This window comes from Gobio gobio (assembly GCF_949357685.1).
Source record: "Gobio gobio genome assembly, chromosome: 13".
NCBI classification, from domain to species: Eukaryota; Metazoa; Chordata; class Actinopteri; order Cypriniformes; family Gobionidae; genus Gobio; species Gobio gobio.
The window spans coordinates 3,105,513-3,132,257 of NC_137106.1; the positions used below are offsets into that span (position 1 = coordinate 3,105,513).

Here is a 26,745-nt window from a genome sequence, read left to right on the forward strand (position 1 = left end):
AATGAAGCGTATGTCAGTGTTTCAGTGTCTCTGAGCTGCGGATCATAATCATACGCTTCATATGGGAACGGATGAAACTCTCTCTCCTCTTGGACTGCGGACTTTCATCTCAAGAATGTAAGAAAATGCTTTAAGATTTATAACCAATATTTGTTGAAAAGGAAATTAAACACTTGTGTCTCTATCAGGCTGTCTTTGGGAATTATGTCTCGGCAAAAGCAGAATTTGCTGTGGCTGATGATCGTCTGTTGTGCTTCAAGCCAGATAAGTATGTTGCTTTAAAAAATTACAATTTAAACATCATTACACAGTGGCCTTCAATGTTGTATTTGTGCAGCCTGCTCAGAAGGCCTGAAACTTCAAGTCTGTTTGACATCAACAAATCCAGGTAGACTGTTTGAATACTACATATTTACTGTCTGAAAGCACTGACAAACTCATTGAGGTAATTTCTGTTTTTCTTCCAGACATAAATCTGACATCTCTATCAACTAATTATATTCATCATGGGAGTTTTCACATAATCAATGTCACACTAAACATCTCTTCTCCAGGTAAAACCTGTGTATATATTATTTATAAACCATTTATAAACCTCGAGTACAAAGCTCTTCAAAAATATTTTTTTCAACAAATATAAGCTGTTTTCTGTGGTTTCAGGACAGTGCAAATCATACAATTTCAGCATAAATATACGGGAGCAATGTGAAGTCAGAATGAATGAGACGTTTGAAGACATAAAACTGTGTTTTTTGCCAGATAATCAATGTCTGCGATCAACCTCAAATCCAGCAGGTGCGTGGATTTGAATACCACATAAGAATAAATTGTGTTTCACTGTCCACTATAGCCAGGTTTCCATCCAAGGATTTTTTCTGCGAAAAAGGTTTAGCACATCAAAATGTTTAGCGATATAGCAGATGGAAATGTTTTGGAAATTACATGGAAATAATTTTTTTGCAAATGTCGACAATCTTTTTCCATTTAACTTTAGCATATAAATTCTATGTCGATACTTCAAATGTCGCGAAAACTAGTTTGGAAACACTTTTTTTTTTTTTTTGAAAAAGGGCTTCAGTGCAAATAAATGTGGTGTCACATGACAGATTTAGCATCCATGTTCATGGCGTTTCTCTGTAGCTCAAAGCCACATTGAATGTATTAAATTCATACTATTAAATTGTATATTAAATTATTGTATTGCTATTGGTAAAAATAACATGTTACCTCTCAAACATCATTCATCCTTATTTTTGTAATTTTGTCTGTTTTTCTTACAATCTAATAAAAGTTAATCAGAAAAATAACTGCATCCGTTTCTGAATATTGCTTGATCTAAATAGTCTTTAAAACAAGGTACAAAAATATAGCGCCTTGTAAATCTCTTAAGCTTGTCAAAAATAAAAATGTGGCGTCTGTCAAACGAAGGAAGGCTGATGGAATTTCCTATACTGACAAAAAAAACCCCCAAAAAAACATCAATATTACGTCTGTATCTGAATAAATACAATTTAATGTGTAGGATCTGGCTACTCGACAAATGAAAATCAAAAACATGACACTGGTTAAAATAATTTATTAATATGTAATAAAAATAAAGTGGGTTGAACCCAAAAAGCTCTAAACAAATTCATTAAGATGGCAGATATAGACCATTTAAAAAAAGTTAAATATAGGCCCCACAAATAAAGAGTTTAGGTTTCAGCAGCATCTCTGAGGAAGAAAATGAGCAGCGATTTAGTGTTTTTTTGATCGATTTGATGTTATTGATTTGATTTGAATGATCTGAATACATGTGTTCTCGGCCACGTCAAACCGCGACTGGCTGCATGTTCAAGGCTTACGTTAAAGATTGCTGCTATATGACCGAACATTTTACAGTACCAATCTTTTTTATGGATCCTAAAATTTTGCATACAGGACAAATGAGTTTCCCTGTGTCCAAATCCATGGGCTTCGTCACATAAAGGCAGTTCATGCAGTCAGACAAGCTCGCTGTGATCTTCTGATTAATATTTAATACATTAGTAATAAGCCTATTATTTTGTAAAACTAGTAAGCAGATTTCAATTGTCTCATTACTCTCTGCATTTTACAAACATTTGGGACACGAAAGATACAATATAATTTGCGATATACGTGAAATTATGTATAGAAACGACTCGGGACGATTTTTTTAGTGACACAACAAAACTTATGCGGCAATGCGTTTTTTTTGGGGGGGGGGGGGTGATGTCATTACGCTCGCCATTTTATCGGTAAAAGGCCAATTGGATAAAAAAAGGCTGGGGACAGCAAATTGCGCAAATCTGTTTTTTTTTTTTTTTTTTTTTCACATATTCACTTTGTCAATAACAAAACAGTGGAAAAAGTGGATGGAAACTTGGTTTATGATTCATCACTTTTTTCATTGCAAACCATAAACAGATCCGAACAGATTTAAGACTAAAATAATTATCAAAACAAATTGTTTGAATGGAGTGTGAATATTAATTGTCCTGTAAGCAATGAAATGTGTTTCTGAGAAAGAGCAGATCATGGTACAACCACAGACTGTTTTAGATTAGCTATATTTAGCGAGTCTTGTAATAATTCCATCTCTTCCCTTTTACAGGGATTTTGAGTAATGTGAGCTGTCAGACAAAGATAGATGCACCATCAGGTAAGATTTTATCCACTTTTATATTAATTAATTTTATATTTTATATTTCAGTTTATCTCCTCAAATAGGGCAGAACAGTTGGTTATTTAAAGGGACAGATGTAACAGGCCCCTGTGTGAATGAGCCTGTGTTTGCTTTCTTTCCTTTCATTTCTGTGCTGATACTATAGCTATTTAATTGAATCATTATTTAATTTATATCAATATCCTGTGTTATATTCTCCTGGCAGAAAGAAGGAAAGGAAGAAAGCTTGCACTGTTAAATGTGTAGATTAAATACTGAACACGTCACTATAAAATGTTAGACCAGTTTCTCAATGGGGACAGTCAGAGAGATTAGTTTAAGGCAAGTTTTCACCAAAGATTCAAGACAAGACGAGCTGAAACTTGCAATAACGATGGCAACTTGGCCAGACGTTTCATATTGTTTGCGTTTTTTTCATTACGCCGCTCTTTGTCTTGGATTTATCAGCTAATCTCACCACCTTGTTTTTAATGTGAGAGGGGTGTGGCAATTTGTAATTTGAATGTGTGAGGTTTCTTGTGTTATAGCTGTACAAAAACAGCTGTTAAGCTGCTTAAAGTTGCACTATGTAAGTTTTCTGTCCACTAGAGGTCATCTATTCAAAGCAAAGGTGTAGTTTGATGACGCCACGTTTGAGCGCAGAATCTTGGGACATGTGGTCTTCACCTTCAGAAATCACTTGGGGTTACTTGACTGTAACCCTGTTCCCTGATAAAGCGGAAAGAGATGCTGCATACGCTGATGCAAATGGGAAGTGTCTTATCTCGACCAGCTGTTGAAAATAGTGTGAAAACATGTCAATGAAATTGACACGGAGGTATTTATAGCCTTGGCCGGTGACGTCATAGGCGCACCTGCTGCACGAGGCTATAAATAGATGAGCTTCAGCTGTAGCCAGCAGATCTCTTTTGTCTGAAGACCAGTCCTGGAGCATCATCAGCACGGCCTAGCGATGTAGCATCTCGTTCCGCTTTATCAGGGAACAGGGTTACAGTCAAGTAACCCCAAGTGTTCCCTTTCAAAAGCTACACTCAATGCTGCATAAGCTTATGCAAATGGGAACGAGAATACCCACACCACCATGCTTGATGGTGTCTGGACCCCTTACGGTTGTGTAGGTGTGCACAAGAACGCAAGAAGCCTCAGGCATTAGCTTGTGATGTCGACTCAAGGACATGAGAGCCCGGAGTGGCATGAGCATCCAAGCTATAAAATCGTATGAATGTATGCGAGGACCAACCTGCCGCATCACAAACACTTTGTAAGGAAGCACCCCTTGCTAACGCAGTAGAAGAGGCGACTCCCCTGGTGGAGTGAGCCCTTAATCCTATAGGCAAAGCTTGACCGCGCGCCTCATAGGCAAGAGCAATAGCATCCCTGACCCAATGTGACATGGTTTGTTTGGTGGCGGCACAACCTCTGTTACGGCCCCCATGGCAAACAAACAATTGCTCTGACTTACGCCACTGGCTAGTGCGGTGGACGTAGGCCTGAAGAGCATGGACTGGAAACTATGACGTCACCGGCCGAGGCTATAAATACTTCTGTGTCAATTTCATTTACGTGTTTTCATCCTGTTTTCACAGCTGGTCGTGATAAGACACTTCCCATTTGCATAAGCTTATGCAGCATTAAGTGTAGCTTTTGAAAGGGAACATGTTGATGGATGTGATTATTAACGTTACTGTAGTCTGAAGCAGAGCAGGACCGAGTGTTGTGGAGCTGAGGAACCGCTGGAGCGATTGTTTATAAGATGAACACAACACACGCCTCGCAAGCAGCGGGACTTTTATTATGCCACAGACGCTGGCGCCACTTTCTCTTTTCCGCTCATGAGTATGAGGTAACGCAGCTCTGTTTATCAAGGTCAATCTGCATCTTGGAATTCTTAGTCTCCTGCCAGATGGCAGCATTACAAACCCACAATTCAAGATGTGTGTTGTATCATGCAGAATCTTATCTGCCTCCCTTAACATAGACCTTTCGTATAGCCTTTGGAGATAAAGAGGTTCTGTCCTGCCCATGCTTTTCATGGCTGTTTGAATAAGACGTTCAAGCCTAGATTTCAGCTGTACTGTCAAATTACCATACCAAAGGTGTATTCTGTATCTAATTACACTTTCTAAAACAGCTTCATAAAACAACATAATTTTTCTACTGACCCCATAAAATCTAAGCCTTCTCAAGAAATACAATCTTTGCTGTAGCCTAATACACAAACTGTAAACATGAACACACCATGTAAGATAACAATCAAGGTAAACACCAAGGTATTTATATGAAGACACCTGTGTAATTGGAATGTTATGAATATATACAGGGCTATGATCACCAATTGACTTCGGATCGAATATCATCTCCTCCGTTTTCTTCACATTCACAATTAAATGGTGGGCATCACACCACTCTATAAACTGATTGATTTCAGAGCAGTAAGATGAGATGTCTTGATCTTTGTATAATAGGCTAAGGATGGCAGTGTCGTCACTAAATTTCACAATATAATTATTGTTACTTTTGCTCACACAGCCATCTGTGTACAATGTGAAAAGAACTGGGGAGCTCACACAGCCTTGAGGTATTCCTGTACTAATATATTGAGAATCAGAGATCATCTAATTGACTTTAACTTGTTGAGTTCTACCTATTAAGAAAGAAGAAAACCAATAATAAATATGGTTGCACAGTGTTAAAAGCTGAGCTAAAATCAATAAAAAGAAGGCGTGTATATGCATTTGAGTCCTCTAAATGTTTATAAACTAAATGGGTAATACTTCCTATTGCGTCTTCCGCACTCCTTTCCTATTTATAGGCAAACTGCCATGGATCTAATTTCGAGGATACTTCACTTTTCAATATGGACACAATGTATTTCTCAAAGCATTTCATTACAATTGAAGTTAGTGCTACGGGTCTAAAATCGTTGTTCTTAGAAGGATGGGATTTTTTAGGGATTGGAGTAATCACAGATTTTTTCCAGAGTGCATGGATTCTATGTGAATCCAATGAACGCTGAAAGAGCGTACCCCACACCGGAGTGAGTTCTACAGCACAAGTTTTTAAAAGTTATGCAGAAAACCCATCAGGTCCTGTAGATTTTTTAGCACATAACTGTTGGAACAAAGATTGCACCTTAGAACTATCTACCTCTATTCTAGGACCCTTGTCATCTCTCAAAGAACCCACAACATCACATTTGTCAGAGAAATCATGAGTTTGGAATCGAAGATAAAAATCATTCAATTCATTAGCCTTCTGTAAATCATCTATTGTATCTATATGTGCTCTCTTTGGTTCCATATTAGTAACAGCCCTCATTGTGTTCCATAATTCCTTAGAATTTGAAGTGGAAAACTGATGTTCAATAATATCCTTCTGTCGTCCCCTTGCTTCCTTTAATTGATAGTTAAGCTCTTTTTGTATAATTTTCAACCCTGCATAATCTTTATTCTTAAACGCAAGCTTTTTCCGGTTAATACCAGTCCCTCCAGAAAAACGCGATTATGCGAGCGCGTGATTTAACGCATAATCAGCCAAAGTCCGCATATTCATGCGGGGGCCGCATTTTTTCAAATACGCCGCACTTTCGCAGCATAAATTGCCTATTTCCGCGTGCAAAATATGCAGGGCTATCATGATTTCATAATCCCCGCATTTTCGTTGTCATATATAGTCATATATATTAGCAGAAAGTTGAAAAATTTTCGTTTACTTCACACAAGAGCCGCCATTTCCGTCTATTGCCATGGGAACGTTTTGAAGTGACGTGATTACCCGACGCGAACGTCATCGAAAAGCTTCAAACCCCGTGGAGAAACCATAGATACCGGTGAAACCATGATGAAGCACAAACTCCCATTGGCCAACAAAAATAACAGCAAAAGAGCAAAGCAGTTTCCCTGTGTGCTGACTGATTTCAAAACACAGCATCATGAAGCTTTGAAGCGTTATGAATCAATGAGTCGATTCAGCGGTTTGAAGCGTTATGAATCAATGAGTTGATTCAGCGGTTTGAAGCGTTATGAATCAATGAGTCGATTCAGCGGGTTGGATCGCCAAAGTCACGTATTTCAGCAGTTTGACACGCGATCCGAATCATGAATCGACTCGATGATTCATAGCATCATGATGCTGTGTTTTGAAATCAGTCATCACTATATAAGTCGTTATTTAGTTTTTTTTGCACACAATAACTATTATCGTCGCTTCATAAAGTTATTGTAGAACCACTGTAGTGAGATGGACTTTGTAACGACGTCTTTAGTAGGCTACCTTTTATGGGTCTTGAGAGTGTACATTGTGCCAATGGAGGCCTTTCTGAGCCATCGGAATTCAACTAAAATATATTAATTTGTGTCCAACAACATAAAGGGAAGTCATTAATGACAGAATTTTCATTTTTAGGTGAACTAACCCTTTAAGAGATTGCACTTTGTGCATTGGAAGCACTCAAATGTCTGTTTTGTATAGCGACATCTGTAAAACAGGAAGTTATTTATACATTTTTTCAGAAGTTGTAGCATATTCCTTTTGTAAAGCTACAGAACTTGATTGACTAAATGTTTTGTAAATTTGAGCCATTATTAAGGTCTTCAATAAAACAAGATGAGAACTTAAATATTCCAGCACTTTCTGTGATGTAGTGCTTTTTTTCTCTTTCTCATCAAACCGCAGTTTTTGCAAGTTCCCGCAATTTTATCGCATAAAATTGCATAAATATTCCGCATTTTTCATCGCATTTTTTAAGAAAACGTGCCGCATAATCAAGGATTTTTGCCCGCAACAATCACAAAAAAAAGCCGCATTTTTCTGGAAGGACTGTTAATACAGTTCTTAAGTTCTTTAGTTATCTATGATTTTTTATTAGGATAAATAGTAACCTTCTTCTAAGTAAGTACATTGTCCACACAAAAGTTTATATAGTCCGTTATTGTCCGTTATCAATATCCACGTCATTAAAAACATCCCAGTCTGTGCAAAGGAAACATCCTTTAAGATTTTCTATAGCATTATCATATTAGACACATCTGAGTGTGTTGAAAATTATGTTATGACGTTACTCTGTGCGTTCTCTCGGCGGCTGCTATGACACTTGTTCACACTGCAGTGAGAGTAAAGCGTTTCTGCAGAATAAAACCGGAAACCGAGGGGAACGCAGATATGATGTCATCGACAGGCGACTCCCTCACACGTCCCAGTTCCTCGGTTAAAATAGCAATTTCTCACGATTTACAAATAGTTGGAAACATTTGGGATATTGTAAGTACTCAACTGAACAAAATATATAACACTGGCCTAGTGGTTTTTGGTTATTTTACTGCAAAAAAATTACATATTGATGCTTTAATACATATGGAAAAAAGGAGGAAAACAAAAACTTTTCTTAAAACTTATCTTATTTTGCTAATGTACTAAATTTTTCATATCAATAGAAAAAGGTAGCTTGTGACATAAGGAACACTGGCAATTTCAAACTAGCAATTTCAAACCGTGTTTTTGAGACTGTCCTTTTTTTTACTGCAGTTTTAAAGGGATAGTTCACCCAAAAATGAAAATGATCCCATAATTTACTCACACGCAGTTCAAACACTTAGGCTACGTCCGACATCAGTAACACTTTTTCCGTAAGTTGAATATGGAAAGTGATCAGCTGGAAGCTAGATATTTAACTTTATAAAGTTTTAAATATGGATATTTTTCTTACAAAAACCCATCGATTTTCTTCAGAAGGCTTTATAATGGATAGATGCACTTGTACTCAGCAATAGCATTGACTTGTGAATTTGCACATGGTTTGTCTTAAAGCATATTACAAACACCACATAGACATATAAACAACAATTAATACAAAAAAATAAAGGTTTGGTCTGAGTTCAGTGCAAGTATTCCATAAAGTCACACACACATACAGACTATTGTCAAAGCAGTTTTCACTCCTACGGTCTGCCATTTATAGTCCTTGTCCTTCCCTTGTATCCAGCCACTCAAACAGATCAATATTCTAAAAAACTACCATTGATTGACTTGTAGTTACTCTGAACACAAAACAGCTGTCATCTGTGGTCACTGGTCAGATGTTGTAAATTATATTAGGCTACACTTTTATCATACAATAAGTTTTAACTCTCTTTTGTGTTTTATTCCTCTGTTGGTATTCTATTTCTTTTATTACTATTCAATGCAGAAGTTTTATTTATTTATTTATTTATCTGAGTTCATATACTGTACTGTTTGATAACTATGTTTTTTGTGTGTGTCTCTTGAGGTTTTCTGAACATCAGTCCTGTTGATCCTGGAGCTAGATGTAGAAACGCTACATATGACTCTATTAAATGCAGTCGTAAGTCTGTCTTAAGAATTATAAACTGAATTTTTCAGTTGTTTCAGTTCACCCATCAAACTTTGATTTCAAAATCAAGATAATTATCATGCAACATATAAAATGTAACCATATTTGTCAGTCCAAACACAAGTTGTGCAATGGTAAAAGAATCCTTCATGTACTCCAACTCTTACGTAGACATGGATGACCCTGTGTCTGGTAAGCCAAGACAATGGCTCACTACTATCCAGTGAGACAACCTTTGCTTGGAGAGAGCCTTTTCCTTCAGCTTCCAACCATAACAGACAAAGAACTGGTCTGAGGTTCTGAAACACTGCGTTCTGTCTATTTAAGCACGTAGGGTGCGTACTAGACAGAGTAATGCCAAGGCTGGGTCTGCCACCTCCAAGGGCAGCGCTTGCAGGTTCACTACCTAATCTCTGAAAGGAGTGGTGGGAACCTTGGGCACATATCCAGGCCGGGGTCTCAGGCTCACGTGAGGCCGGTTTCACATTGCACGCGTTAGCAGGGCGTAAGCAGCGTGTATTTTTTTCAGCGCCCATGTTAACAGATTAGAGCATTCACACCTCACACAGAGGTGGCGCGGCAGTGCGTAGCAGGAGCAGAGCAGAAGCAGCAGTGCCGCGATCATTTCGGCGCCAAGTCTTTTTTTGCCGCGCTGCTCACGCTGAATTAAAGCCACAGTGGATTGTTCTTGATCAAAACTGACCTGATTAACATGGAAAATAACTAATTTCACCATGAAATCATGTAGTGAAGTGTCAATGCACAACGGGCGCGCGACTCCCGCTCTCCATATGCACTGCTCCTACCCTGCCAACGCACTGCTTGTGAATCCGGCATGAGAGTTAGCCGGCAAGAGAGTTATTCCAGGCAAGCTTCGTCAACCGAAAATGTCTGCAGGTCCCCTGCCCTCTTGATGGAGGCCAAAGCGACCAGAAGTGCTGTCTTCATAGACAGGAACTTAAGCTCCACTGATCGCAAAGGCTCAAAGGGAGCTCTCTGCAGGGCGAATAAGACCACTGTGAGGTCCCAAGAGGGTATGAGAGGAGAGCAAGGAGGATTTAGTCTCCTAGTTCCCTCCGGAACCTGATGACCAGGTCGTGCTGACCCACCGTTTTCAACTCCACAAGGTCATGGTACGCAGAGATAGCGGACACGTGAGGATTGGTCATAACCCACCGGTTTTCTTGGGTACAATGAAGTAAGGGCTGTAGAAGCCAGACTTCATTTCGGCCAGTAAGGTAGTGACCTCTGCACTCATGACAGGGGCATTGCCACCTGCCATGGTATAGTGGACTCCCCGAAAGCATTGAGGAGACACTGCAAACTGAATCACATAGCCAAGCCTGATGGTTCTCGCAAGCCAGCAGGACAGGTTGGGAAGCTCTAGCCAGGCTCCCAAGAACTGAACCAGCGAACCACAGACATACCCTGGGTGGGGCAGCGAAGCAGAGTGAACGGTGTGGGGTCTGGCGCCAGAGGGGGACGAGAGTGGCAAGGTCCTTGAGCGTCGCACACTATCATCCGTGGCCTCTGGGAGCTTAGAGATGGGGACATGAGTTCTTTCTTTAACCACATTAACCACCCAGGGGCCAGCAGTGGAACAAAAGATTCTCCCACGGACCTCCACCGGGGGAAGCAGTAGCCCTGCTGCCATCTCCTGGAAAGAACTGGAACCCATCTCGGAGTTGTCCGCGTCAGGAGCACCGCTTTGCCTGGCGTTTGGCAGGCTGCGGGGCTGGAGCAGACTGGGGCGTCTTCCTGTGATGTCCTCCATGGTGCGGCCTGGGTGAAGGCTGCTGCTGAGGCCGGGAGGGAGGGGTGGGAGCCGCAGTAAGGCGCCCCTGGCGGCAAGCAAGCTGGGAGGAGGCAGCAGTTGGCCGTCAGGGCAGTATGTGTTTAATGGCCTCAGTCTGCTTCTGAGGGGCCAAGAACTGTTGGGAAAAGTGAGAGGGGTGCTTAGGATCACCGCGCCATGTTGGAGCACTCTGCGAACACAGTTGCATCACAACAGAGCATTCAACAGTGTACCCTTTAGCCACGGTCACGTTGAGGGTGGTGGAGGCTGCCGAATAATCACGGGAAAACAACTGGGACTTCTAGGACCGCATGACCTCCTCATGCACCTCGGGAAAGAAAGGTATTGTGGGTGGGGTCTGACGGCTGTCCCCAGAGGAATCCAGCCCACCTTGAGATGTGGCGATCGACATCCCGTCTTCGTCTGGAGCGCCGAACAAAACACGCTGGGTGTCTGCAGACGGTCCCGCTGTTTCAGTCCAAACACTCGCGGGTAGTGGTATGCAAGATGGGGGTGTTGCTCGAGGAAGGATCGTTGGGGCTTTATTCCACACCGTAATCCTCAAGTCACCCTGGTCCCCAGCCAAAGTATCACCTCTCGTGGAGGGGATAGATTGGGGTGTGGCAGAGAACACACTGGAGAATCGCTCGTCTCGAAGAACTGAAGAGAGAACTCAGAATTCAGGCTTGCAGGAGTGAAGAGATACTCTGGGCTCCGAAACAGAACCATAATGCGAGATTGTCAGCGTCCATCCTAAGAACTCCTTAGAACTATTGTAAGAACTTGAAGGTGATAGGCTTCTAAGCGAAACCCCCCATTCATCAGTCATTGACGTAACTCGGAATGACTGTACGAAAGGGTACTGTTTAATCTTCCCAGTTGTTAGTTTTATTGTAGAACTTATTCATGACTGGACTGTGACTATAAGGAATAGGCCTTTGTGAACTTTAGCCCTGTTTCCACCGAAATTACCCGGAACAATTTGTACCAGGAACTTTTTTTACAGGAACTTTTTCCCCCCAGACCTGCTACTGTCTGCGTTTCCACTGCGGTCTAAAGTACCGTGAAGATTAGGCAAATTAGTCCAGAGACGTGGGACTGCGCGCGGCTGCTCCTCCCAGTCAGCGACGGACAATAATAATTTTTGTGCGATACTGTCTGCAACAATAACAAGTATGGAGGAGATGCAAGCAGTGCTGCTTTTGCTAGTTATGTGGTTTACTAAATATGTAATTAACAAAACGACGGAAAAGAGACAAGCACTGATACTAAAGAGTACTCTGTAAGCTTGTAAAGCTAGATTTAAAATAAGACAACGTATGTTATTATCAACTATTACGGACATTGACCGCGTGCCACCGGACAGAACGCGTGCCATCGGACAGAAAGAGAAAGACTGATATTTACTGAACGCATTACGAACTTCGCAAGACTTTTAAAAATGCTGTTTGTAATAAAATGCTGCGTGAGCTCAAACGATCAGCATGTTCAGCGCACAAGTCCCACCACCGAAAGTTCCAGAACTTTGAAAAAGTACTACCTCGCGAGCAGGGCCGTTTGGAGGGGGAAATATTTACCCGGAACTTAATTTAGACCCTGGTTCCTGTGGTCGAAACAAACGAGTACCATCCCAAAGTTCCTAGTTCCAGGGGAAAGTTCCTGCGGTGGAAACGCGGCTTTTGATGAATATGCATGCTGAAATTACAATACATGTTTAAGTTTATAAAAAAAAACATAATAAATTAGATCACTTTAGTCTGAGATTGAAATTCACAGCTATACAACTAAAATCCATCTCTTATTTCTTTGTGCTGAAGGAAAAGAAGTAAGCAAATACGTTCTGTATTTTCACGAGAGTGAATGGAAGTGTGTCATCTGTGTTAATGAAAGTTCAGCTACTGTCCCATCACTGTCACAAACCACCACTATCAAACCATCTACCAGTTTCACAACACCCGATAAAGCTTACAGTTACAGTTCTACAGTTCTAACTACAGTTGGTCTAGAAGACAAGGATGGATTTATTAATCCCTCAAAAGCATCGTAAGTGAGTTTTTATGAGTGACTTTTCAAATTAAAGTGATATTACTGAATACAGAGTAATTATTACATTTTGCAGAGAATCTTTGGACAATCTGGAGTCTAAGATGGAAGAGATGGAACACAACAATATAAGCAACGCACAGATTGTCATGGGGGATGTTATTGGTCTTGTTCACATACAAGATGAGAACACAAAAAGCAGAGACACATGTTACTCTTCAGATCTGAACAGGATAAACGTAAGACTTAAGAAACATTTAAACATGATATGATTCCTTATTTATGATAATTCTTTTTTCACAGGTTACTGACTGTCAAAGTGAACAAAAGACAGACAATGCCTGGTCTGTAAAGATTCCCAGCGAGGCCTTTAATAAATCACGAATGAAAAACCATGGGTGTGCATTACTCGGAGTTCTACGGTTCAAAAACATGGGAAAGGTACTCATGTAAAAATGTCATGTTTGAACATTTTAAGGAATGCTAATGGAACAGTTCACCCAAAAAGTTTCACCCAATACATTTTCACCAATCTCATGTTCCATCAATGCACAAATATTAGTATCAGCTGGATATTAGTACACTATATAATTTGCATTACTGTTATGATGCTTATATGGTGTTTTTATACTATTTGAAACTATGAATTATTGTTTGAAAGTAGTTAAACATTCTACTTTTGTATTCCAGTGAAAATAGAACAGCATACAAGACATTTTTTGGGGAACTTTTCTTTGAACAAATGTCTCTTGATCTATTGTATTCACACATGTTTACATTTGGTTTGCTCTATTTCTTATTTAGGATGAAACTAAAAATTACACTGTTTTGAACAATGAGGTTTATGGAATAACGATGAAGGCCAACATCTCCAATCTTATCAACAATATTGAAATGCTCTTTACCAAGAACAATCTGGTAATGAAGGTTTTGTTGGGAAACTTTTAATAAAATATAATAATCAGACACTGTGAAAGCAAAATAAACATTTTCTTACAGGTCGGTAATGCGTCCTGCAGATCTTGGGATGGCAAAGGTACATTTATTTATGGTAGTCTTGATCAGTTCCCATCAACAAACGTCTCGGTTACGGATGTAACCCTCGTTCCCTGAGGAGGGAACGGAGAAGTAACGTTAGTGACTAATGAATGGGGGTTTTGCCTAGAAGCCAATCATCTTCGAGATCTTAGAAAACGCCCAATGGCAGTGCCAATGCCATGGGCATGCGGAATTTGCATACGTAACTCCTCCCCACCGTGTGGGTATATAAGGAAGTACGTGGGCAATATCGCATTATGTTACCTGCTGAGGAGCCAAGACTGAACTCCCGGCCGTTCCAGCAGTACAGCGGAAGTGGCAAAGGGACGTTACGTCTCCGTTCCCTCCTCAGGGAATGAGGGTTACATCCGTAACCGAGACGTTCCCTTTCGTTTAGTCACTACGACGACTAACGAATGGGGGTCCCAATACAATCACGCCACTCGGCTGTCTTCCAGTGCCCTGCGTAAGTGCGAGTGCCCTGTCGTAAGACTAGTATGGACGAAGGACTCCCACTTATCACAGGAATACCAAGGTACACTGGGATGCATATTCCAGTGAGGAAATGCCGAGATGTCTACCCGTAGGGAGGACTTAGAGAGTACACATATGACCCGCTAAGGGCTGCATATGGGAGACTCTGGGGTACCAGCCGAAGGTGGATTTTTAACCCCACTAGTAGAGGCGAGTACATAGTCAGACACTGGCTCCACTCGGAGATTGTAGAATCTGGCGAATGTGTAAGGTGTCACCCAGCCTGTAGCTCTGCAGATGCGCCATGCGCTAGAGCCCAAGAGGAGGCCACACTCTGGGTGGAGTGTGCCCTAACCCCAAGGGGACACGGTCGACCTTGCTGCTGGTAAGCCACAACAATGGTGTCCACTATCCAGCGAGACAGCTTTTGCTTTGAGAGAGCTCTTCCCTTCCGCTCTCCACCATAACAGACAAAGAGCTGGTCTGAGGTCCTGAAACACTGCGTCCTGTCTACGTAAGCGCGGAGAGCGCGTACTGGACAGAGCAATGCCAAGGCTGGGTCTGCCTCCTCCAAAGGCAGCGCTTGCAGGTTCACCACCTGATCTCTGAACGGAGTGGTGGGAACCTTGGGCACATATCCGAGCCGGGGTCTCAGGATCACGTGAGAGTTACCCGGCCCGAACTCCAGGCACGCTTCGTCAACCAAAAATGCTTGCAGGTCCCCTACCCTCTTGATGGAGGCCAATGTGGTCGTCTTCATAGACAAGAACATAATATCGACCGACCGCAAAGGCTCAAAGGGGGACCTCTACAGAGCATCTAAGACTTCTAAGAGGTCCCAAGAGGGTACGAGGGGAGAACGAGGCGGATTTAGTCTCCTCGCTCCCCTCAGGAACTGAATAACCAGGTCGTGCTGACTTACCTTTTTGTCCCCCAAGAGGTCGTGGTGGGCAGATATTGCGGCCACGTAAACTTTAAGGGTGGAGGGAGACAGCCTTCGCTCCAACCCTTCTTGGAGGAACGAGAGCACGGACCTGATCGAGCATTTCCAGGGGTCTTCTTGGCGGGAAGAACACCAGGTGATGAAGAGGTTCCACTTCAACGCATAGGCATGCCGAGTGGACTCTCCCCTAGCGGAAATGATGGTAGCCACCACCGTAGGTGGTAGGGTACTCAACCTGCCACGTCCCGTCCAGGAGCCACACGTGGAGGTTCCACAGGTCGGGACGCGGGTGCCAAAGGGTGCCCCGTCTCTGAGTAAGGAGGCCTCAGAGGAATAGGCCAGGGAGGGGCTGTCGCAAGGAGTAAGAGTTTGGGGAACCAGGTCCGGCCGTGCCAGAACGGGGCGACCAGAAGGACCTGCTCCTTGTCCTCCCTGATCTTGCACAAGAGCTGTGCGAGAAGGCTCACTGGGGGGAACACATATTTGCGTAGGCCCCGTGGTCAGCTGTGCGCCAGTGCATCCGTGCCGAGCGTGCCCTCGGTCAGGGAATAGAACAGGCTGCAATGGGAAGAGTCGTGGGAGGCAAACAGATCTACCTGTGCATCGCCGAACTGTTCCCAATCAGCTGGACCGTCTGGGGATGGAGTCTCCATTCTCCAGGAAGTGGCTGAAACCGTGAGAGCTCGTCGGCTGCACGGTTCAGGACTCCCGGAATATGGACAGCACGAAGGGACCTCAGGCGCTAAGAAAAGAGATCCTCTGCACGGGGCAGAGTCACTCTTCTCCCAGTTGACCCGAAGGCCCAGACGGGCTAAGTGCCAGAGCACTTTGACTCTGTGTTCGCACACCTGCTCTCGATAGGGACCCAGTACGAGCCAGTCGTCGAGGTAGTTCAGGATGCGAACACCGTGCTGCCTGAATGGCGCAAGGGCTGCCTCGATAGACTACGTGGAGTCACGAGGGGACAGAGCTGGCCCGAATGGGAGGACTGCGTACTGACCGTAGGAACGGTCCGCGTCAAGGAAGGAGACATGGAAGTGAGCAGCCTTCAGGTCGATCGCTGCAACCAATCTACGGGACGAACACGTCCGAGGAGGCGTTCGGTACCAACATCCTGAACGGAAGCCCGTGAAGGGATCGGTTCAGGACGGGCAGGTCCAGGATTGGCCGTAACCCACCGGTTTCCTAGGGTACAATGAAGTCAGGGCTGAGAAAGCCGGACTTAATTCCGGCTGGACGGACAGGCTCGATCGCACCCTTCGCCAGTAGGGTGGGAACCTCTGCACGCATGACTGGGGCTTTTTGTTGGCCCCCATCATGGAGTGCAGACTCCCGGAAGTGGGGAGGAGCCTGTGCAAACCAAATTGCGTAGCCGAGCCTGATGGTCTTCGTGACCCAGCAGACAGTCCCTGAAGCTGTAACCATGCTCCCAGGAAGTGACTAGCGGGGTCACTCGAACCACAGACGTACCCGGGTGGGGCAGCGAGGCAGCGTGACTGGCCCGGACATGGGAGGCGTAGCGTCCCGGTGTGGGGGCATAGTCAGCAGCTGCGTCCTGACAGAGGAGACCAGGGAAGGACGCACGTTCCACTGGGGTCTGCTCTGAGAGGAGGCTGGAGACAGAGAGGGACGAGAGCGGTGTGGCCCGGGGGGCAGCACACACTGCCATGACCGGTCTCTGGGACCTCAGAGATGGGGAAACCAGTTCTTTCCAAGTGCCGCCAGCCTGGGGGCCAGCAGCAGAAGGATTTTCCCCCGGCCCTCCACCGGGGGAAGGAGAGGCCCTGCTACCATCCCCTGAAAAGAACTGGGGCCCATCTCTGAGTTGTCCACCTCCAGCCTGGCAGCTCCTGGGTCCAGCCTGGGAGCGGACTGGGCATCATCCTGCAACCACCTCCACGGCGCGGCCCAGGTGAAGGCTGCTGCTGGGGCTGGGCGGGAGGGGGGAGGGCGCCCTCGGCGGCGAGCGAACTGAGGCGACTGAGGTGAAGGCCGGGGCAGTACGTGTTACAGCCTCAGTCTGCTCTGGGGCGGCCGAGAACCGTTGGGCACAGTTCTCAGCCGCGCCGCCGAAGAGGCCAGCCCTGGGATATGGGCGAGTTGAGGAGGCGGGCTCACTCAACCCCCCCACATCACCAGATAAGGCCAGGTGTTTCTCCCGGACCACAGCTGTGGACATCGCCCGACCCAGGGAGCGTGTGGCCACCTTCACCGCCCAGAGGGCGGGATCGGTGGCGGCACGCAGCTCATAGAAGAGCCCTGGGTCGGCTCCACCCTTGTGCATGTGCAAAGGGGCGGCAGCCTGCCCCGTAGCTCTGCAGGACCACGCCACCGAAGTAGACAAGCCCACAGGCTTTGGGAGCACAGGGACTTCCAGGACCGCGTGATCTCATGCACCTCGGGAGCGAAAGGCATTGGGGGCGGGGCCCAACAGCTGTCGGGTGCCACCCCCAAAACCAATCGCACAACCACGAGCACTCGCGGCTGCCCGAGATAACACGGCTGTCAACTCTAGGTCAGATCAGGCAGTGCTGGCACACCCGAAGGCGGAGCACAACCCAATCGTCATCCCCAAAGGACTCCAGCCCACCTTGGGATGCAGCGATCGACATCACACTGCTATCTGGAGTGTGAACGAAACGAACGAGGCGTCAGAGACGGGCCGCTGCTTCAGTCCAGCACTCGCGGAAAGCGATGTGCGAGAGAGGGCGTGGCCCGAGGACCACGCACCACCCTCAGGACACCCTGGCCACCAGCCAAAGTACCATCTCACTCGGGGACGGTAGATTGGGGTGTGGCAAAGGGGACTCTCTCTCCTCACGGAGATCACTGAGTCTCGACCGCGACATCGCGATGGTCACGTTCCTGCAGTGGGAACATGACACATCCACAAACACTGCTCGAACGTGCTGAAGCTCAAACACATCAAGCAGTGAATGTGTCCATAGACAGCAACGTAGATCGATCGCACCCGGAAGTGCGCGGGCGAACCGTCTTGAAAAAGACGTCCCACGCGCAAGCTCTTTTTTTTGAGAGGAAAGCTCTGCAGAGTGCCGACGCACCCAGGGAAACACACACACAGCTGTTGCAGATCACTGCACAGATCAGCAGGCAGGCAATATGAGATCGCTGGAACGCGCCGTCACACCAACACCCTGGAGAACTGCTCGTCTCGAAGACTGAAGAGAGGACTTCAGAATTCAGGCTTGCAGGAGTGAAGAGATGCTCTTCTCCGATGCAGAAACATAATGCGATATTGCCCACGTACTTCCTTATATACCCACACGGTGGGGCGGAGTTACGTATGCAAATTCCGCATGCCCATGGCATTGGCACTGCCATTGGGCGTTTTCTAAGATCTCGAAGATGATTGGCTTCTAGGCAAAACCCCCATTCGTTAGTCACTAACGTTACGTCGTAGTGACTGAACGAAAGGGAACCCAATTTATTTTATATATTTCATTCCTTGCTCTTTTCTTCTAAGGAAATCTAACATGGACGACGTACGGCTGTGAGACAGAACACATCAACAACACCATAAAGTGCTCGTGTTCACATCTGACGTTCTTTGCAGTGCTGATGGTGAGGAGCTTCTCAGAGTTTAAGAGTTAAAGACCCCATGAAATCATTTTCAGAGACTTTTAGTTGACATATATTTCTCTGATCTCTCAGTCTCAGCCTACAAACATCACAGCGCCATTTGTGGCATCATTGAGCTTCATCTCTTCTATCGGCTGCGGCATCTCCATGTTTTTTCAGACCGTCGCTCTGTTCATGCATTTCCTGTTAAGGTAGAGTATTTAAACATTAATATAGATAGGGATGCACTGAAATTTTGGCCGCTAAAAATTATCGGTCGAAAACGGCATTTTCAGTTTTTGGTCGAAAGAGGAAATCCAAATGTTCACCTATCATCCATGAACCTCAAATATGGCACCTCAAATAATATCATTTGAAACATGTAAGTAGTAGCAACTTTACATGGCCACTCACTCTAACATTAACCTAGATAAATGTGCGCTATTATCAGGCAAGTGTTTGTGCAGAATGTGGAAGCTAAAGTATACCACGCTTTAATCCATGACATGCATCACTTGCATTTTTCCTGATAACAGCAGAAACAACTTAAATAATTTTGGTCTATATAGACAAGAGTAATACACCATTCAAACTACTTTATTGTTCTATTATCATCTACAAACTTTATTTATGTTAACTCACAATAACAAGAAAACGTGCTTTTGTAAAAATAAAGAAAACAAACAGGATGCTCTTTCTGCCGTCTCGGTCTCCCTGAACTGCATCACGTCACTGTGACATAAATAAACTGAAACTCTATAGGCTACTTGTCTAAGACATGATAAATATATATATATATAGAAAGCTCGAAATGTCTACTTTTAACCAAACCAATTTGAACCAATTTCGAAAACAAATATTCTCTGATTATGTAATCCATATGAAAGGTGCATTTCTCTCAAAGGCCCCATTTACACTGCATGGTTCAAGTGACCCAATTCCGATTTGTCCCTCTTATGTGGCACAGATTGGATATGACATGTGAACGTGTAAGCAGGAAAAAAACCACATGAATTACGATATCCTCAGATCGTATTCAGGCCTCACTCATATATGGTAATAAATTCGATATGATTCGAATACGTGCATTTGCGTCTGCCATGTAAGCAAATGTGAGTCGTACGTAATTGAAAAAGGTATGGAGGCGAATGACGTCACAAATTGCTATCAAGGGCTGAATACTGAACACACTGAACACACTGTAAAATTCAATAATTTTACTGAATCTGAATATAAAAAAGAATGATTAACAAGAATGATTTCCACCCCCAAATCATTCTTGTCGGCTATTGGCTGGAGCACTGTTTGTTGTGCTTCGTGGTCCAGACTGCCCACGTTTGCTTTTGTTGCAGCTTAGGCGGACTACAGAGACCGCATTTTTTTACAGTGTGTTCAGGGGACAGACAGCTAGCGGATAGCGAGGAGATGTTTGCTGTATGTGACAAAAAATGTTTTGGCCTAAAAAACGTGTGACATCACTTAGAGCACCATTAAATTAATATAAATGTGCGGTTTGATGACTAATGAGTTAAATGAATGGCTACTAGTCAACTAGAAAATCTTTAGTCGGGGACAGCTCCAGTTAAATCTGATTCTGTTGCATAGAACTGAATGAAGAATCTCGCACCACCCGTCTCACCCAGTTCTCATGCGTTCACTGCCTCATCCTGCTTGCCACAAGGATGTTGGCTAAGCTATCAAACATCCTTAACAACTCCTTATACACTCTGTATGAGACAGTTGAGACCTTAGGGATTTTAGTCATAGACTAAAGGAGCTCTAAAGAAGATCCTTTGTTCCAACAGTAGCTAGACTTTTTAATAGCTGAATATCTGGGACTGGGGTTGAACACTCCTATAGGACCAGTTTTATCCTTAAGGACAGTATATTTACCCATATGCCTATATTTAGGATATTTGTGGTGCAAATGACAAACTGAGAGAAACCGTGACATTATGCCCGAAGAACCAATGTAGCGTAGAGACAATGTCGACCTTGGCAGCCATGACAGAGCTGCAGCAACGACCCCGACATGGAGGGTAGAGGTGGAGGTGGACCAACCGAGGGCGGAGGCAGAGCCTGAGGGAGGTCAGAGCTAGCCGGAGCCCGCAGGTCCGTGGGAAGATGGTGCGATGTCCGTACCAGGTGGAGCCGGTGGTCAGAGGGAGACCAGAATACAAATACACAGCATTCTGAGGCTAAAAGTGGAGCCACAGGCTCCCCACACCCAGGAGGAGGTGGCTCACAGCAGGCAAGAGGTATAGCCTCGCCATTGAGAGGATGAACTGAGGGACTGACGGGGGACGGTGATGACTGGGTGGCAGGATTGGCTGAGGACTGAGGATAATGGAGAATAGCGCAGAAACCAACAAAAAACAATGTATAAATAATAGCAGTCTGGAGAGGTGGTGGGAGAGGGAGGCTGGGTGGGGTCAGTGGGTCCGACGAAGTTAAGATGTATTCGGGCAGGTTTAGATGGTTAATTACCTCTCCAAACAAACAGTCATAAGTCATAATTTGGAGTAGCCAGCCTCACACTCAGTGGCGGGAGGGCGGGCGGGGCTCACTTCCATCTCTTCATACTCCACAAGGGCTCCCACGGCGATGGATGGGGCAGCCAGCTCATACACCTGATCAGACTCGACTAGCTCAGGCTCCAGGGTATTGTCCTGCTTGATCGCTCCTCTTGTCGCGGGCTCAAACATCGTGGCGGAGGCAGGCTCTTGGTCTGCGGTGGGTTCATGCTGTAACTACTCGTAGTGGGATAGGAAGCAGTCTCTGGGTTAGGAGTGGGGCTGGTATCGCCGTCAGCTGGTCCGACAGTCAGAGATTCTCTACAGGATACTAGCACCCAGCGAAGCTTCCTCAAGGTCCCTCCCCAGGCAACTGCTCCTTGGTGGCGGTGTTCAGGCCAGGTTGTAGGAATGAGCATAAGAAGTTGTCCTGGTAGTTGGTGAGATGGGCTAGAAACAGGAAATCCTCCACATGTTCCCTGCTCAAGGCACAATAGCAGAACGGAAGGACTGTCTATGGTGGGGGAAAAAAGAAATTTTTTGGGGGGAAAAACAAAAACACAAGAAACACTTAATATAAAGTGTTGCATAATCACTTCTGGGTTGGGTCTTCGGTCACGGATTGTGTTGCTAGAAAACACTCGAACACAAAGATGAAGATAAATAGACAGTCTTTAATAAATCCACAAGGTAAAACCACATAAAGAGAGTAGCGTAAGACAGACCCGACAACATTGAACAGAAAAAAGGGAACTAAATACACAGGTAAAAAAGCTGATTAGACACGCACACCTGAACTGAATGACGAAATCAAATCTGTAAGTATGACAACAAACAAGGTAGGGGAAACGGTGAGAAATGGTGCAAACGAAAACAAAGTCCAAACTGAGAGAAAAGGTAACATTATTATCTTATGTTATTTTATTTGCTAGAATTTTTTTATATTCAGATTCAGAAAAATTATTGAATTTACTTAAATAAAGTCAAATAAAATATAGTTATACAAAAAAAACTTTTAATTCAGGGTTTCTGGTTCGACTTTCGCCCAAGTGCTTTAAGAATTTCCAGCTTCGGCACAGAATTTTCATTTCGGTACATCCCTAAACATATAGTGCTTTTCCACTGCATGGTAATGCTTGGTACAGCTCGGTACGGCAGAGTCCTGCACGTGCTGAAGCCCAAACACATCGAGCAGTGGATGTGTCCATAGACAGCAACTTGAAAAAGACGTCCCACGCGCAAGCTCTTTTTGTGAGAGGAAAGCTCTGCAGAGTGCCGAAGGGCCCAGGGAAACACACACACACAGCTGTTGCAGATCACTGCACAGATCAGCAGGCAGGCAGCATGAGATCACTGGAACGCGCCGTCACACCAACACCCTGAAGAACCGCTCGTCTCGAAGACTGAAGAGAGGACTTCAGAATTCAGGCTTGCAGGAGTGAAGAGATGCTCTTCTCCGATGCAGAAACAATGCGATATTGCCCACGTACTTCCTTATATACCCACACGGTGGGGCGGAGTTACATATGCAAATTCCGCATGCCCATGGCATTGGCACTGCCATTGGGCGTTTTCTAAGATCCCGAAGATGATTGGCTTCTAGGCGAAACCCCCATTCGTTAGTCACTAACGTTACGTCGTAGTGACTGAACGAAAGGGAACCCAATTTGGGGGTGACCCGCGAATATTGCTGAAACGGGTGAAAAACATCCTAGTATGTCGGATACGGGTGCGGGTCGGGTCGGATAAGGGAGAAACACGGGTCTAAACACGGGTTTTAAACAGTCACGTGCAAACGAATATAGGCCTATATATAAACAATATATGCATGTATATTGTAGATGTGTTCCTAAAAATATGCATATACAAAAATATGCCTTGCCTGTATTCCAAGTTGATAAAAATTTCAAATCCATATCAGTTTATCGCGCGCGCGCGCCCCCACAGAAGAGTCACAACCGCGTGCGCGCGCGCTCTGCCTGCACTCGTCGAGATGGATCATGAGGAGTTTAAGAAAAGATAGACGCAAATGTGGAACTTCATCGCTGAGGAAGCACGCAGATAACTGTGGTAACAAACCAAGCACAAGCAGTTCTATCGAACAGTATTTGTGTTATGTTTCCAGAGTTTGGTCTCTTAATAACACTGTCTTAGTACATTAAGCCAAGTTAAGTGTTTTTTTATAATAGTTTTCTATGGTAGGAAAACGTTTAACGTGTAATTATACGCGTTGCGTTCATATTCTGGGCTCATCTGATTTTTTGTACATAGTATACGTTATTAGTATTATGTTTACTGAGTTTGGTCTCTTAATAACAGTACATTAAGCCACGTTAAGCTCCCGGCAGAAGTTGTCCTTGTGTTAATGGTCGTGTAATAACTTCTGTATGCTGGCAATAAACATTTTTGTAAGTGTGTCTATAATGTGACATGCTAAACTGATTTTATTGCGGGTGCGGGTCGGGTGTCGGTTCTATTTTAAGCGGGTCGGGTCGGGTGCGGATTTTATTTAGTGCTGCTGTCGGAAAACGGGTCGGATGCGGGTTTAAGCACTGCGGGTACGGGCGGGTGCGGGTTTTTAAAATCGGACCCGTGCAGGACTCTGTGGTACGGTATGGCTCAGCTTAGCTCGCTTCGCTTTTCCACTGCATGGTACGACTCAGTTCGGCACGGCACAGCTCGGCTCGATTTGGCTTGGTTTTCCACTGCAGTTGGTACCGCTTTTAAAGTGAGTGGGATTATAGAATGATCATTGTAATTGTGCCGCCTCTACTTCTCGGAATGTGGATGTTTTTAACTACAAGTTTTAATTTTCTTTGACGTTTGTTTCAAAGGAGGATGATAGCAGCAAAACAAAATACTGCTAAAAACAAGAGACTAGGCACATGTGCAACAAAGCACATTAAATGCGCAGATGGCCAGCATATAATTGAAGTGACTCTAGTGACGATTCTCTCTGAATAATCAGTGATCTGCAGTGTTTACATGTCACTTTTTAGTATCGGTACAGCACGCTTGGAACCTCAATAGAGGTGGCACTATTTAAGCGAACCGTACCAGGCCATACCAAACTGTACCACGCAGTGGAAAAGCTGCAAAAAGTGAGCCGTACCGAGCTGTACCATGCAGTAAAAAACGCGCTAAAGCGAGTCGTACCGTACTGTACCATGCAGTGGAAAAGCGCCAATAGTTACTACATATACTTTTTTGACCAATTGCCTTTGTTCCTCTTTTGGATGAAAGTGTCTGCATGTCACAAATACAGGTTGTTTTTATATTTGAACAGGAAAGCCAAGTCAAATCAGGCCATGAAGATCTTGATGAACATGCTTGTGGCTTTGTTTCTCCTGAATTTATCCTTTTTGTCCAACGAGAGCGTGGCCAACACAGAACAAAAGGGTGCGTGCGTCTTCATAGCACTGCTCATGCATTACTCCATGCTGGCTACATTCACCTGGTTCTTCATTCAAGCTCTTCATATTTACTTATGGCTCATCAGACAGAACGTCACCATCACAAACTACATGAGGAAGCTCATTGTGTTCGGCTGGAGTGAGTTATATGAAAAAACACCTCTTATTATAGTGTTGACTTAAGAAAATATATTAAGCACAAGTCATTTTTGTCATAATACTTTTATGGCTTTTTGTCTTTTTCTTGAGCTTTTCTTTTAAAGAGCATCTGAGCACTCAATAAAAAAAATTTGTCTCTGTCTGTGTTATTTTAGAGTTTTTATTAATATTTTTAGTTACCTATAATAACCCTGATCTCATGTGTTTTCAGTGTTTCCGGCTCCAATAGTCGTAGCTGTTGCTTCATTAGGAGGATATAAAACACTGATTATAAACGCAACGTCTGGAAAAAACACACAAATGTAAGCTGTTATGATGTCACAAATGCATAAATGAAGCTCAACATGTCAACATTGTCTCTTCTCTTCTAATTATAGGTGCTGGATTACAGATCCTTTAATTCACTACATAGTGAACATTGGCTACTACGCCTTAGTCTTCATCTTCACGACTGGAATCTTCATCATGATCGTCACTAAGATTGTCCAAGCCCGACACATAAGAGCGGCTGACGGCAAGAGAAAGACATTCAGAAAGCAGCTCATGATGGTGTTGAGTTTGTTCCTGCTCTTCGGCCTGACGTGGGCTGTGGCGTTCTTCAGTTATGGAGCGATGCTCATTCCCTCATATTACATCTTCACTGTGTTGAACTCGTTTCAGGGTGAGAAACAATCACACAGGTCCTACATGATGATTGTGTGCGATACACATATTTGACTGTTTGACTTTTGGTTACATTTAGAAAATTGTACAAATGACTAGGGATGGGTATCAAGAACCGGTTCCATTTTAAAACCAGTTCCAAATTTCCCAGAACCAGTGATTTGATAAGAAACGAGCATTTCGGTTTGGCCAATGGGTTCCTGTGCGCGCATTTTAATACGATTTTAAACCATTCAAGATCAAAAAACTTGTGCGCTGTTTTCTGTGCTCTGCGCACACACGTGTGCACAGAACGGCTTCTCATAGTGCACGATAATGATTTTTTTGTTTGTTGTTGTTACATTTTGAAAATGATACAAATTACTTTAATGATATCTGAAATGTTCATGAATTAGTTGAAATAGGTTCTACTGATTTTTTTTTTCCAGGGTTTTTTCTCTTCCTGTATTACTACCACATTCACAATGATGTTGCGGGAAATTTCTCAGATGATCCAGAAAGATCCGGCTCCACCACAACCATCGTTCCAGAATCCAGAATTAATGCTGTGGAAAATATTTATAATTACCAGAATTAAGGTTTCTTTTTTTCTTAGACTTTCTTAGACTGATTTCTTTTCTCTCAATAAAATTATTTTCTCAATACAATTTTCACCAAATACAAATGTCACTTCTGAATGAGTAAGAACTGTTTAAATGTATATACATAAAATTATGACACCAACTTTACTGAAATCACTCAAATCAACTGACAAATATCTGTGATGATCGTTACTGAAAGAGTATGTTATTGTGGGAGGATTGAATTGTGCTAAATATTAATGTTGTAGCCATTTATTTGCTTCATATTTTTGTTTCGGTGTTAAAATATTATTTGTTTATGATTAGTTTTAATTTAATCTATTAATTAACAAAATATTGAAAATTGGATATATCATAGAGGGCGTGGAAATCGATTGAATACAATATGCCAGGAGATATGAAGTGGGTCATAAACTATTTTTGACCACTTCACAAGTTTGTTTGAAGTATTTCGTTTTGTATAATTTGCATCTTAATTTCAATTGATGTTTTGTTAATTAAATTGATTT

General features: G+C 43.7%; 1 protein-coding gene across 1 annotated transcript; it reads left to right on the forward strand.

The window, feature by feature from the left end:
* Positions 1-45: 45 nt before the first annotated feature.
* On the forward strand, positions 46-26,745 carry LOC307135814 (adhesion G protein-coupled receptor G3-like). Its single transcript, XM_079832493.1, has 18 exons — positions 46-117; positions 189-268; positions 338-388; positions 468-554; positions 661-795; positions 2,615-2,662; positions 8,952-9,026; positions 12,648-12,873; positions 12,950-13,112; positions 13,177-13,314; positions 13,678-13,791; positions 13,873-13,909; positions 18,813-18,910; positions 19,001-19,119; positions 24,707-24,972; positions 25,204-25,294; positions 25,370-25,653; positions 26,084-26,745. Exons 1-18 carry the CDS (start codon positions 62-64, stop codon positions 26,230-26,232), a joined length of 2,217 nt encoding a protein of 738 aa, XP_079688619.1. The 5' UTR covers positions 46-61; the 3' UTR covers positions 26,233-26,745.

Coding starts and splice junctions, on each gene's coding strand:
- LOC307135814 (XM_079832493.1), top strand. CDS start 62: ATGGGAACGGATGAAACTCTCTCTCCTCTTGGACTGCGGACTTTCATC. Junction 13,315..13,677: donor GGTTCAAAAACATGGGAAAG/GTACTCATGTAA, acceptor TTTCTTATTTAG/GATGAAACTAAAAATTACAC. Junction 25,654..26,083: donor TGTGTTGAACTCGTTTCAGG/GTGAGAAACAAT, acceptor TTTTTTTTCCAG/GGTTTTTTCTCTTCCTGTAT.